We start from the raw sequence: 14,927 nt of genomic DNA on the forward strand, positions 1-14,927 counted from the left end.
GCAAGCTTCTAGAGGGCACATAACTCTGAAGTAAATAATTTAGGTAAAGGGGTGCAGAGCCATTGGTGGTTTTGTAGGCAAACATCAATGCCTTGAATTTTATGCGAGCAGCTGCTGGTAGCCAGTGCAAATTGATAAAAAGACGTGCATTCTTTTTGGCTCATTAAAAATTTATCTTGGTGCCACGATCTGGATTTATTGTAAAGGTTTAATAGAACTGCCTGGAAGACCTGCCAAGAGAGCATTGCAATAGTCCAGCCTGAACAGAACAAGAGCTTGAACAAGGAGTTGTGAAGCATGTTACCAAAGAAAGGGCCTGATCTTCTTGATGTTGAATAAAGCAAATCTGCAGGACCGGGCAGTTTTAGCAATGTGGTCTGAGAAAGTCAGCTGATCATCAATCATAACTCCAAGGTTTCTGGCTGTTTTTGAAGGAGTTATGGTTGATGTGCCTACCTGGATGGTGAAATTAAAAAAATCCCTCTAGTTACAGACAGAGAAGAGAAGTGGTCCAAGAACTGAGCCCTGAGGCACCCCACCCTCACCTCTCCAAGATACTTTGAAGGCCCTATCTGATAGGTAAGACTCAAGCCACTGGAGTGCGGTTCCTGACATGCCCTTTGCCAGTAGAGTTGACAAGAGGATCTGGTGGTTAACTGTGTCAAAAGCAGCGGACAGATCCAGCAAGATAAGTATTGAAGATTTGGAATCCACTCTTGCCAGTCTTAGGGCTTCAACAACTGAGAGCAAGGCAGTCTCGGTTGAATGGCCACTTCTGAAACCAGACTGGTTGCTGTCGAGGAGGTTGTTCTGTGTGAGAAAGGCAGAGACTTGGTTGAACACAGCTCATTCAAGTGTTTTTGCATTGAAAGGAAGAAGGGAAACCGGTCTGTTGTTCTCTAAAATAGTAGGGTTAAGGGTGGGTTTCTTAAGTATATTCTTAAGGGTTATACGAGCCTGTCTAAATGTTGAGGGAAAAACACCAGTGTGAAGGGATGTGTTAATGATGTGAGTGGGATCAAGCGGACAATCCATCACGCATCTCAAAAAATCATCAGATGGCCCGTTCCTCATGACATACAGATTGTCTGTATGCAGTGTCCGTAACTTTGATGCTGAACGAGTGTCATGATTAACACCCATTCATCTTTGTATGTGACGTACTTGTAAATCTCAGTAGTGTCTTTACGTTTCCAAAGGCAGATGAATAGTCTTCTCATGGCTTTGGACGCAAGTGACGGCAGAAGCAGGTCTTGGAATATGAGCAGCGAAGCTCCAGGTGTCCGAAGAGACTTTATATTTCTCCACGGAGGACATTATGGTCTTCTCAAACTCTCCGCCGATGATATAAAGGTCGCCCACATGGCCTACCAAAGCACAGTTGTAGCGAAGTTGCTGAGGGCTGGAAAATATGCTCCAAGTGTCTGTAGAAACATCATAGCAGAAAGCAGAATCCACAACTTTATTGGAAATATCATAGACTCCTCCGACAATATAGAGCTTGTTGTCTAAAACCGTAACTCCGGCCATGGTGGTGCTGGCGTTGAGAGGCAAGTGAGTAAGAACCTTCCAGTCTTTCTCATCCTCATCAAGGTAGCAAACGGTCCTCATGAAGTCCTGCAAAAGCTTGATGGTTGGCGAATGAGAGCCGACGGTGACATATGTACTAGGAACAAGAGACTCCACATATGCAATCAAATCCTCTGGCAAGCACTTCACGTCTTCTTTGAGGTCTGCATACATGTTGCGAATGAACAAAGCTGCACTTTTGAAAAGCTTCGATAACCCAAAAGTAACCGCTGTGTGATACATTAGAAGACAGTTGTCTGAATTGATAACATCGATGAGATGCTCAGTTAGAAGCTCTATCTGAAGAAATACGGCACATTGGATGGCATCAGCAATTTCGTCAGCACTCATTATGGGTCTTTCGTCATGTATCACACAGAGGGCTACCAGGAAGCCATGAACACTCTGCACCTGAAGACAAATCTCATCCTCCATGCATTCCTTCATCTCAGATTGGAAAAGAGCTTGAAAGTATTCACAATGCTGCTCCAGGAGGCTTCTGTCCACCGTAAAGATACTTTCACCAAATCTCACTTTCACTGTTCTTGTGAAACCCATAGGCTGGTAAAGTGTCTCTGTGCCAGCACAGCTGATCATCTCCATCAAGTTACCTCCTGTCATTTTCTTCTTCAAATACCCACTTCTGCAAAGTCAAACCTGTCTTTGAAGACATTCACAGCACCATTGACTATCCATGATGTCTTCTAAAGTAAAGCAGATGCATTTTGACCTAGTGTGCAGTGTTTGTATTACTCCTAACAACAAGAATAGAATCGGCTATACATAGAAGTGAAAAGCGTGGCAGCATTATGCTGCTAGGAAAGCAGTGGCAGATAGCCATCGCTGTAGAGGGCAGCCGTCATCATGGTTATTTATTACCTTTTGTTCTTGGCAGGCATTAAAAGCAGGCTGAAAATTTAATCTTCTCCTTTTGATGAACAGGTGAAATGCCTAAAGCTGTAACAATGGTATGCCTGTAAGGGTCAGTCTTTGTTGTGGGTCAGCATTCCAGGTGAACATGTGACTGCTCAAAATAAAATCTGAATTAAAAAAAAAATTATTTAGTATAGTCCAACTGGAAGTGGGGGATGCCTTTAAAAGCACGGTTAATTAGATTGCAGACAGTAGCCTGTTTAATTGCTATCCTGTGACTCCAAATGATATATTCTTTGAGTTAGAAAAATATTTCTCTGACTTTTACAGAGCATAAGCCCAAATGTTATAGAAATGCCACTGTAAATAGGTCATGTCTTGCAATAGGTAGTATGAGTCACTCATTTAAACTCATTAAAAAGTCTTTAAAATACTTGCGATATTGATTAACTCCCCTTAAGTTTAATTTAATATTTGTCAGAATTGCTTTTATATAATTTAGAATAGAAACAAAAAGTTGCCAGTAGCAATGGCAAAAACGGCAACTGTTCGGTAACCAACATCAAAATATCTAATATCTAGCAAAATCCTCTCAAAAGCAATTGATTAATTCGCAAATTGGTAAAGGGAGGGGGGTTGATTTATTAAACACGTTTTTAAAAAGAATTCTTGTAGAGTATGGCTTTGAAGTTTCTTTTTATGTTCATGGGAGGCGGATCCACTGGATAGATTGAGTCCATCATGTGCTCCAGCCCACCGAACCAGAGAATATCCCAGCATTTCACAGTTCATTCCCCTTTCCCCACAGAACAGAAGAGGCGTCTAATGCTCTGGAAAAATAAGAAAACAGTCTAGCAATCTCGGACAAACGTGCATCTGAGTCTTCTGTGGTTGTGGACATGTCGTTTATACTGAAGTCTAACGCGATCCGGCTGTTTTGCAGAGAGCGCTGGTGAGAAATCAGGCATCAGCATCATCCAGGTATGAACTCTGAAGATCAAAGCACACTTGCACTGTATCTATTGGGCTGTTTGATTCGGATCTGCTTCCTCGTGTGTTCATTCCTCTATCTCATCCCGTCTTCAGGATGTCTCTGATGTTTGGGAAAGCAAGAACTTGCAACATTGTCACAGTTCCTGAGCATGAGCCTTCGGAATGTAACATAGTGATTTTGGGAGCTATGGGATCTGGAAAGTCAGGTATGACTAACATGCCATGTTCGTAATAACAATCATAGTTTAATTATTATGCTTTGGTCATGACATTTTCTTAATGTATGTAGTGCATGTAATTTTTTGGGGAACACTGACAAAATGTGCCTTGAATGCATTGTAAATCGTTTTGAATTTGTATTTTCCTATATGTATTTATATTCGATTGTATCTGAACTATTGTATCAGAACTTAACAGATTGTATAGCATTGCATAATGTTGATAGTGATTTTATTAATGAATGTTATGCTATTATATGTTAATGATATTAGTTTGTTTACCAAGAGAGAAACCTTTTCCCCATAATGAGATTTGTTTTTAAGAAAAAAGCTTTAAAAAAAAAAAAGCTCAATATTTTCCATTATCCTGTTGGGATGCTCTGTTATGTAATTGAAAATATTTCCGAACTTAGACTTACAGGAAGTTTATCTGTCCCCCGCAGCACTTACAGTGAAATTCCTCACGAAGCGCTTCATCAGTGAATATGACCCAAACCTTGGTGAGTTTTAACGAATGGTCATTGAAAAACCAATAATAAGTGACTGAACATCTGGATATAGGAGACGTGTCCTCCTCAATGTCTATGGTGATTATGGTCCTGATCTTAAAATAAAACATATCAATCATACAGATTAGTTTTTCCTTACTGGAGCATTAACTTCACGGCAGTTTAGTTTCATACAGATGTAATTAAGGGTGACTCAGATCCATAGATGGGTGGCTTTAAAACTTAAAAGTATTTTACATAAAAGTCCCCATTTTCATGTTTTTTCCTTGGCAGAAGATGAAAAGCTGAGGCTTATACTGACAGCTTTTACGTTACTAAAATGACAAGTTTGACTTTGTCTTTGCCAAACCACTTTAAAACTTTATCATAAGTCTTTTTCCAATGCAACATATATTTCTTTCTTCAATTTTGTCCTTTGTAGTTGTATCACATTTTCACATTTTGTTCCAATGTAATTCTTTTATGTAATCTTTATATAAAATAATAATAAAACAAATTATAAAAAGCACATGGATGTCAGGAACCTTTATTAGAGAACCTAATAAAAAGAGAGACTTCATCTGAAGACAAAACACATTATGCAACTGTCATGTAACTTGAGCTGGAGCGCAGTGTTTTAATGTTTCTGTGAATGCCAGTTTTTTTTTTTTTTTAAGCATGCAGTATCTTTTTTTACATATTTAATTTTCAGAAGATACCTACTCTTCAGAAGAAGTTGTAGACCAGCAGCCAGTTCTGGTTAAAGTGATGGACACGGCTGATCAGGTAATGATGTCCATTTGTCTCTTTTGACAATATTCTACTTAATGCAGATTGACACCTCACATTTGTCTCCGATTGATCTTTTCATAATGGTTGATGTTTTACTTTCTCATCATGGAAGTTTGTTGCATAACCTTGGCAGCTTTACAGTATGCAAACAAATCTGTCTTTATTTAAATCAGGATGGACCAGTCAACTGTGAGCGTTATTTAGGCTGGGCCAATGCCTTCATCATTGTCTACAGCATTGACAACCGGAACAGCTTTGACGCCTGCCAGCAGTACTTGGAGACTGTGACTCTGTACTCAAAAGGCCTGCAGCCAGAAGCTCCTGTCATTCTTTTAGGAAACAAGGTGGACATGGAGCGATACAGGTGAGTTAAACATCCTTCTATACATTTCGGTAAATAATGCTATTACAACACATGTGTAGGCTATAATGCCTGGTAATGCATCTTAAAGAATAGGCCTAGTTCACCCAAAAATTACAATTTGCAGAAGATTTACTCAAACTCAGGCCATCCAAAATGTAGATGAGTTTGTTTCTTCATCATAACAGATTTGGAGAAATTTAGCATTGCATCACTTGCTCACCAATGGATCCTCTGCAGTGAATGGGTGCCGTCAGAATGAGAGTCCAAACAGCTGATAAAAACATCCCCACGACTCCAGTCTATCAATTAACGTCTTGTAAATTGAAAAGCTGCATGTTTGTAAGAAACAAATCCATCATTAGGCTGTTATAACTTTAAACCATTGCCTCACTCTGGCCAAAATATGTGTCCATAATCCATATAACGCTTCCTCCAGTGAAAAAGTCAATTTCCTGTTATCTTCTCACATCATATTTCACCAACATATTTGTTTAGAGTGGTTTTGGACTGTTTTCACTTACAAACATTGTTTGATTTGTGCATATTTCTCTCCTGATTCAGACTGTAAAGAATCAATCCACTGAAGGCGAGCGTAGTGAGAACCCAAGTGCAGTTTATTTACAGAGTGATCCAAACAATAATCCAAGACACAGACTTGACTTAACTTGAACAGACATACCATGAGCAGACTTGACACAAACAGACTAGACTCACAAACAGCGGGTTAAATACATTCAATACACGACAAAGGCACAATGGGAACATGAAGGCTACTTATAGCAAACAAGAGGGTCACATGACATGAACAAACCAATGGGGAACAAGACACATGACCAAGACTACCAATCAGAACATGACACATACACAAGGCAGAGAGACATGAGGCAAGGGAAGCATGACACTAACATGGACCATGAAACAATTACAAAATAAAAGACATGGAAAACATGAACATGAAACAAAACACCACATTACATATCCCCCCCTCTAAGGGCGGCTCCTGACGCCCTAAATAACATCCACCCCAACCAAAACAATGTCCAGGAGAGTGGAGGACTGGAGGTGGGCAGATCGGGGGGCCATGGCGGAGCAGGCAGATCGGGGGGCCATGCCGGAGCAGGCAGATCGGGGGGCCACGGCGGAGTAGGCAGCCATGGCGGTGCAGGTAGAGCAGGGCGGCCGGGTGATGACGGCAGAGCAGGAAGCCATGGCGGTGCAGAGACATGGACAGACCACTTTCCTGTGACCGAACAAGCAGAGAGTTCTTGAAAGGCCTCCTTGGCCGTGAAAGGACAGACAGTGAGTTCATGAACGGCCTCCATGGCCGTGACAGGACAGACAGAGAGTTCATAAACGGCCTCCATGGCCATAACAGGAAAGGCCCTTGGAGCGGACTCGTGGATAGGAGAGGGCTCCGGAGTGGACAGGAGAGGCCTCCGGAGCGGACTCGTGGACAGGAGAGGCCTCCGGAGCTATAATTATAACAATTATGCTCAGTACAACCATAAGCTATTTAGATTTCAGTTTTTCATGACCCTAAAATGTTTAAGTAAGGATTTGATTGGTCCAGGAAATGACCATTTATCGTCTTTATATTTTCCTTTCTTTATGCAAACACAGTGCATGATTTATGCAGTATCATACTTGAAATGACCATAATACAGCTGGACTTAATCAAATCTATCTATTTATGTAACTGCAGAATTATGTGTGCTTCTTTGCCGGCTGCGCTTTAAATAAAACTGCTCATCCCCAGTTTTTTTTTCTGCTGTGCCATTCCTGTTACATTAGAGAGTTTCTTTAACTCTTTATTGTGCAATTTTACTTAAGGCTGTAGTTATCATACACACTTTTTATTTGGATTATGTTTTGTTTTTATCCATTATTACATGATTATTTTGTAGTGTTTGCTCTATGCACAGTATCCTTCAAACATTTGGGGTCAGTAAGCATTTTTTTTAAAGAATTCTGTTATGCTCACCAAGGCTGCATTTATTTGATAAAAAAATACAGTAAAAGTAGTAATGTTGAGAAATATTATTACAAATCTCAATATATTTTAAAATGTAATTTACTCCTGTGATCAAAGCTGAATTTTCAGCATCATTACTTCAGTCTTCAGTGTCACATGATCCTCAGAAATCAATATAAATATGCTGATTTGTTGCTCAAGAAAATTTTCTTATTATTACCAATGTTAAAAACTGATTTATTTTTGTGGAAACCGTGATTTTTGGTATATATTATTAGCATATATTATTTTTCAGAATTAATTTTTAATTTTAGTAAAGGGCTGCATTTTATGTAAGGAAAGTGAATGAAACATGCTTTCATAATGTGTTTGTTAAACATTTTATAATACATCTTTTTTAGACAGGTGAGCAAGGCAGATGGTGCAGCTCTGGCCTTGCGATTCGGTTGCCTGTTCTTTGAAGTTTCCGCCTGCTTGGACTTCCTGTCCGTTCAGCACATCTTTCACGAAGCCGTTCGAGAAGTGCGGCGAGAGACAGAGAGGAGTGTCCGTCCGCTCTTCATCAGCGAAGACAAGTCTGCGATCAGCCTGTCCTCCGCCCCTCCACTCACCACCTGCTATAAAGAGCTGCCCACCCCAGCCACCGCAAAGCTGGTTACGGTCAAGTCCTCGAGAGCTCAGAGCAAACGCAGAGCCCCCACGCTTACACTGCTCAAGGGCTTCAAGATCTTCTGATGCAAGGACGCTCTCTTCTGATACTCTAGAGAATCTACAAGGAGGAATGCTGGTTTTGATTTCATATTAGCTCATTTAGCATTAAAACTAACAGGACCTGAAGGATTACAACGTTTCTCACAAACTTGAGAAAGTGGTAACTTTATGAAAATGGACAGTGTGCTAAGTATATCAGAGTGCTAATGAATGTCTTTGTTAGCATTGCTGATTATTCTGTTGTAATTGTTGATTTTTTTTCACTGATTTTTGCACCGGAATTATACTTGTATTGTATTGTGATAAAACCTATTTCCACTTGATATATTAATTTCAGAGAATTCATATGGGCATTTATTTTTATACACATCAAAACACAAAACCTAAGCATGCACAAAATACCAAAGAAAGTTTCAGGACAAAATAAACACCTTTATCTTTATTTGTTCTTGTTAAACTGTAAAAAAAAAAATTGTGTTAGTATTGATTAAACATTGAAATGACCAAGTGTATTGTATTGCATCACAATGTGTGAGAGAGAAGAGAATAATTTACAGTGCTTCGTATGGGAAGCATAAAAAGAAAAATATGAAGATTAAATGTTTGATTTAATCCATATAAGTTAGACTATTACGGTATGGTTTAGAAAAAACGTTGGTTGACCCAAGGCTATAAGCATATATGTTGGGCTAGGGAAACCCAAGTGTAATAATATACACTGGCAGCTACAAGTTATTATAAAGAATAATTAAGATTTTTTAAAATGCTTTTAATGTTTTTGAAAGAAATCTCTAATGTGCACCATTTATTTAAAAAAATACAGTAGACATACAGTAATATTATAAGCATTTAAAATAACTTTGCTATATAATTTCTTTCAAAACATTTAAACATTTTTGCCTGCCAATGTGAAAGAGATTTACATTGAAAAAACAATATTTTGATTGACCACTAAATTGAATTACGTGGGTATACACACCCCTCAGTGTGGTTACAGCCCTAGGTTAACTCTAAAATAGTCTGTCAACCAATCCCATGCCATCTTGAATATAGTGTTAAAATGAACCCAAACAGTAGGACTAAATTAAAATGCAATTGCCTCATATGAAGCTATTACTTGGGGGGGGGTTTGGGACAGAGACCCTGCATCTGTGTTGTGGACGTCCTCTTCCCCTTGTCCTTCCTCTGCAGGTTCAGGATACAGAGCAGACACATTCCCGTCTTTCCAGGTCACCACAGTTTCTCCGGGCTTCAGTCCCTCTGAGGCTATGCTATTGTATGAAGGCTCTTCCCAATCCCTATGGCTGTTATGTGTAGTAATTTGTTCGTATGGGGTAAAATGGGTTTTCTCCTCCTTGACCTCTGTGACCTTATCAGTGACGATGGCCTGCAGTTCCTCCATTTCAGGTTTCACCGCTGTGACTTTTGAGGCTGCTTTGTATTTGGCTATTTGCTTCCTGTTCCTGAAGTGGAAATGGAAATTATGTAAGAATATTCCATCTCACATATCTATTGACATGAAAAGATGAATGAACTTTTCCATGACATTCTAATTTATTGAGATGCACCTGCATATACAGTATATACATTATATATATCAAATAAAAGTCAAGCAGCTGAGATTTGCTATTTAATGTATATACTATATGTATAATTTATTACTGATATTTTCCCCTAGGAGTAGCACTCATAAAACTATAAAACTCCTCTTTGGTAACTAAAGTTATTTTGTATTTACCCATTGTGTTACTAATGCGTGTCACTAACCTATTAGCCATCATGCCCATGACCAACAGCATAGCACCAATCAGAAGACCCAGAAAAGCAAATGCCAGCATGCCAAACTTCCACGATGTTGCTGTTAAACAAAAGAACGGCATTGAACCATTTGTGAGTATTACTGTGATGCAAGTACATACTTTTTCTCACAGCAACCTCCAAGTCATTCAGGCCGTTTCATACATGGTGAAATTAAATTATGCTAACATGACAAACAGGACATCACAGTAAATACAAGCTTTCCACACTCACGGTCCTCTGTGCGGTAATACCACTGTAAAAACTTCAACTGTGCCTCTGTCATTCTTTGTTTAGGCGGCTCTTCAGCAAAGTCAAACTCATCGGTCTCTAAATCACTTTCTCTTCTGGATCCTGTGAGAATCAATGCACATGAAGAGACGAAGTGATGGTCAGTGGAGTTTCTTTTCATATTTATTTATATTTGATTTTAGGGTGAAATATTCTTACTATATTGTACTCACTAGATTATTAGTGACAATTATTACATTACTGTTTAAAAATGTTAGGGTCAGTGTTATTTATAAATTAATACGTTTACTCAGTAAATATGTATTACATGGATCAAAAATAAAGACATTAATAATGTTACAAAAAATGTGTTTCTATTCATTAAGGATGTTTTTGAGCAGAAAATAAGCATTTTAGATTGATTTTAAAATAGAAAGCAGTTATTTTAAATAGTACAATAAATGATCAAATAAAGGTAGCGTTGGGAGTATATGTCAACCCAGATAAAATGAACATGACAATTCAGACACATAATTCAAATAAAGCATTAAATAAATACTAGTAATTCAAATGATTAGCTGTTTTTGGCCTCTACTCACTCAGCTTATTCTGGCAGATGTCACCCGCATCCAGAGATTTCCAGGTGTCATGTTCACCCGTGTTCAGTCTGAGTTTTCCTCTCTCAGTGCTCAATGCTAGAGAGTTTTGCAGACTGATGAGCTGTTGAGCTTTGCACTGCCATTTGATATGTTCACTAGAATCACAAGCGATAGTCTGGACTGGGTCAGTGTGGATGGCAGAGAGACACCTCAGGGTGCCTGTGTTTACTAAGCAGTGATCTGTCCACTTCCACTGCTGCAGGACTGAGTCCAGACTGCATGTCCTTAACTCAACAACTCCTTCAGATGAGTCCTCTAGACACAGACCTTCCTTCATGCTGTGGATCGTAAAGCCGATTGTGCCTTGGAGGGAAAAAAAACAACTTTTAGCATATTACAACTATCTTTATTCATTTTGTTTATTTAATCTTTATATAATTAATTATAATTAATTCAAGCCAGATGATATCTGTGAAACATTGTGATTTTACATCCCACAAAGAATGAATGGGAATCTTGTCTTGCATTTAGTCTATAATTCAACCATTGTGATTTATTGATTAATTTTTGTAAGATTATATAGTCTGTAGTTGGGCGAATCTCACAATATATTCAGGTCAGATTTCACCTCCATATTAAATGAGAGTAATTTGAAATAATATTTTGCTTCAAATTAATTAAATTAAGTAAATTAAGCCTGATTTATAGGACCATTGCACTGGGACATTATTTTAATGACAGCTATGTTTTTTTTTTAAAGTAATACAATTAAACGCATTACAGTTAAGCACAATGTCCCTGCTATAATGACTTTTTTGTGGAGATTAATTTTTGTAAGATTATATAGTCTGTAGTTGGGCGAATCTCACAATATATTCAGGTCAGATTTCACCTCCATATTAAATGAGAGTAATTTGAAATAATATTTTGCTTCAAATTAATTAAATTAAGTAAATTAAGCCTGATTTATAGGACCATTGCACTGGGACATTTTTTTAATGACAGCTATGTTTATTTTTTTAAAGTAATACAATTAAACGCATTACAGTTAAGCACAATGTCCCTGCTATAATGACTTTTTTGTGGTAATTCCCATTTTACACAATGGTAATCATCATTAAATTATTTTTATTGTAGTACTTTATTTTTGGTGCTTAAAATTGTTCTTAATTGTCATAGAAATAATGTCACACTTTGAAAAATCTGTGTAACTTTCTCATATTATACATTTGGATTTCCAAAAAGCATTGGAAGCTTAAATTATAGAAACCATTGGCAAAAAAAAAGTCTCAATGATCCATACTTTCAGATAAAAAAAAAGGTCTAAATCTGTCACCAGAGCTGTACCCTAAGGCACAAAAGTTAAAAAGGTATAAATTTATACCTTATTCATTCCTAAATGGTTCATGTTAGTACTTTAAAAGCACATATAAGTACCTAAAGTGTACTTTTTAGTAACTCTTGAAAGGGAACCATTCCAGTGATAGAATTATTCTGTTTTTCTGAGAGTGTACTTATGTAATATTTTGGGAAGCACAGCCGTGGACATGTTCTTGCCAGGATTTATTCTCCTATCATTAGATTCACTCAGTTAATTTGATGAAGTTAAGAGTGTACTATACCAGACCATGTGAGCGATAATGTTATCCATAACAGCAACATCACTCTTGTAATACAGAGTCTGCTTAAACACAAGACACAGTGCGAGGTGTTAATACTTCCACACATATTAACACAGTTAAAAAACAGCATATCAATTTCATTAGCCTTGTGCTTTCATTCATTTCGGAGAGTTTCTCCCCCACACATGCAATGTTTGAACACGTCATCAGCTTGACTAAAGATGCCATCATTGTGCAATATTTTAACCTTTCCTAATGAGAGGATGAGATATCATGCCTTGACAAAAACCAGATGTCGAATCCCACCTACCTCAATGTTACAAAATTTTTGCTTTCCAGCAAATTGCTTTCCATTTGTGTGTGTGTGTGTGGTTTTTACCACCTTAGTCAAGATATATAAAGGTTATATTATCTTTTTTTTTTACATTACATTTTTGTCCCTATCAGTGTTAGGTGTTATTAATTATGGTAATTTAATTTCCCTTGAAAAAGTAAAGTAAGGTATTACTGTAATCTGTAATTCAATTATAGTTACTTCTGATGTAATTGCATTAAATACTTTATAGACAATTCTATATAAAACAGCAGTTGATTTAACATCATCTAATGTTAATGTACATTTTTAACGCAACTAAAATGTATGTTTTTAATGTAACATATGCAACATGTTTTTCCATTACTCTTACTCATCAAAATAATTTAACCAATTTCAACATATTTTCAGCTGTACAAGATTCAGCTTGACTTTTTATTAAGTTGGTTTAATATAGTTTAAGCTGAAAGAACTTGTACAGCCATTTCGATTATACTTAAAATTGTAAGGCATCAATTGAACTGAAGTTAAAGTTGAAGTTGGCAGAAATGTTTTACTGTGTATAAAACTATTAAAAGTCTTAACAATGTTACAGTACAATATTATTTCAAAATAAGCATTATTGAACCAAAACATTGACGAAATTCCATTCTTATCAGCATTTCTTATCATAAGAATAACCCAATGGCATATTAAGATCGCAGAGCTTCCGTATGATCCATACGGATGCTTATTAAAGCACACATGTATGAATTCAACTCACCTGAAGAGCACAGTTTGAGAGGCAGACGTGGTGTAGAACAGAAAGAATGACTACACATGTTGGGAAGGCTTCACCACGGCAGAGAGTTTCCAAAGTTCAAATGGGAGGAGATATACTCATGCAATTCCTTTCCATTTTACAGTGCAATCTGGTGTCTTTATGAACTCAAGACGTGAATGTTTTAGAAGATGAGGGAATAAGTTAGCAGCTCATATTCTTTAGGTGAAGCTGAAGTTATTGTATATATATTTATATTTTTATATGTACATGTATAGTTTATTTTGTACAAATCTTGGGCTGAAATAGGCCATGCGGGAAATACAGTACTGATTTCTAGTCATGTCTTCTTTTGGAAGGCCAAACGAAACACAGTGTCACACACAGCGGCCTAGAGTGAGAGGAGGCCGGTGAGCTTGAGAACGGTTCGACTTTAGTCTTTGCAACTTTACAGATCTTCTTTATGCACCAAGAGCTTGTAACACTCCAAAGAGAAAGGAAAAATTTAAATCGCATCATATGACCCCTTTAAAGAACTAGGCTATCTTGAGATAAATGCAGGCAATAAATGAATTAGCCAAAGTAAAAGTCATTCTAGACACTGGTTATGAATGGTTATGTTCTGTAAGGCCGTTTTCTGCTCGATGTTTGGATAGCCTTGCTCCAGCCTTGTCATGTTAGTGCAGCAGAATACTGATGAGAGGGACACAGTCATGGACCCGATGGTCAAGAACCTGTCACATGTGTGTATGTTTGCTTGTGCAGACAGTTTTAGTTCTTTATAGCTAGGTGAATGAACTAGGTGTCACTTTCATTGTTGCAGAGGTGAAGTGATAAAAGTCGCATGTTGTATCACAATACTGAGAATGTTTTCCTTATAGCTCAAAAAAATCGTAATGGATTTATAGTCCATATCATTTGAAACCAATCCTAAAGAGATCAAATGAGATGATCCAGTGATGATCCCTTAAGATGAAATTCTGATAAGTGAAAATGGAATCTTCACTTTATCCAGGAGAATTTTTAAGAATCTAGTTTGATCTCTTTATGATTGGGTCTAAATGAAGACAGAAATTATTTTAGAAGATTCTTGTTTGATCCTTTTAGGAATGGTTCAGTTTTTGACTAGGCCAGAACACTGACCTTTGACTTTTACACTAACCTGTCTATTATCAAGACAATATGCACATTAGATTGTAAAATTAAAAGACTATATGTATTTACATCATCCTGCATGGAGTAAACTGATGTTACATACACTGATGCATGGACTTCAGTAGCGTTGTAGCTTATGTATGGTTCCTTCAAGTCTTTGAAACTTTGAACAGCTCATCATCACAGTTGACCAAAAATTTCCATTTACATGGTGTTCATTTTCTGTTTAAACATTAAACAAATACTTACATTTTGGAGAAAAAAATTATTTAATTAATTTTATCAGTATTATTCAAAAGTAGTTTTTTGTTGTTGCTTGTATTAGTTTAGGTATGTTTTTAAATGGAATATTTATGAGTGTTTAAATGGTTTTGTCAAGGGGATTGTTTACAATGTTTTTTTTTCATGTTTGCTCCGCCCCCTACTGGAACATACAGGAGATTCTCATTCTGAATATATATATATATATA

General features: G+C 37.3%; 2 protein-coding genes and 1 pseudogene across 3 annotated transcripts; 1 reads left to right on the forward strand and 2 right to left on the reverse strand.

The window, feature by feature from the left end:
* The window catches only part of LOC107600740 (kelch repeat and BTB domain-containing protein 13-like), a 6,690-nt pseudogene extending 4,412 nt beyond the window's left edge, over positions 1-2,278 (reverse strand).
* A 763-nt stretch (positions 2,279-3,041) lies between these two features.
* Positions 3,042-8,722, forward strand: LOC107600716 (ras-like protein family member 12). The gene is made up of 6 exons (XM_016292675.1): positions 3,042-3,423; positions 3,529-3,641; positions 4,097-4,153; positions 4,854-4,927; positions 5,107-5,297; positions 7,671-8,722. Exons 2-6 carry the CDS (start codon positions 3,530-3,532, stop codon positions 8,002-8,004), a joined length of 768 nt encoding a protein of 255 aa, XP_016148161.1. The 5' UTR covers positions 3,042-3,423; position 3,529; the 3' UTR covers positions 8,005-8,722.
* Positions 8,723-8,883: 161 nt separating this feature from the next.
* LOC107600715 (uncharacterized) lies at positions 8,884-13,382 on the reverse strand. 2 transcript variants are annotated; one of them, XM_016292674.1, is made up of 6 exons: positions 13,306-13,378; positions 12,230-12,288; positions 10,608-10,970; positions 10,012-10,131; positions 9,748-9,838; positions 8,884-9,443 (listed from the first exon to the last, which is right to left on the reverse strand). In XM_016292674.1, the coding sequence occupies exons 2-6, from the start codon at positions 12,267-12,269 to the stop codon at positions 9,065-9,067; spliced, it is 993 nt and encodes a 330-aa protein (XP_016148160.1). In that variant the 5' UTR covers positions 12,270-12,288; positions 13,306-13,378; the 3' UTR covers positions 8,884-9,064. The 2 variants fall into 2 exon arrangements, with proteins under 2 accessions (XP_016148160.1, XP_016148159.1); XM_016292673.1 differs by lacking the exon at positions 12,230-12,288 and having other exon boundaries at positions 13,306-13,382.
* Positions 13,383-14,927: the final 1,545 nt, after the last annotated feature.

The sequence above is a fragment of the Sinocyclocheilus grahami genome, unplaced genomic scaffold, assembly GCF_001515645.1.
Source record: "Sinocyclocheilus grahami isolate Dianchi unplaced genomic scaffold, SAMN03320097.WGS_v1.1 scaffold290.1, whole genome shotgun sequence".
Classification (NCBI taxonomy): Eukaryota; Metazoa; Chordata; class Actinopteri; order Cypriniformes; family Cyprinidae; genus Sinocyclocheilus; species Sinocyclocheilus grahami.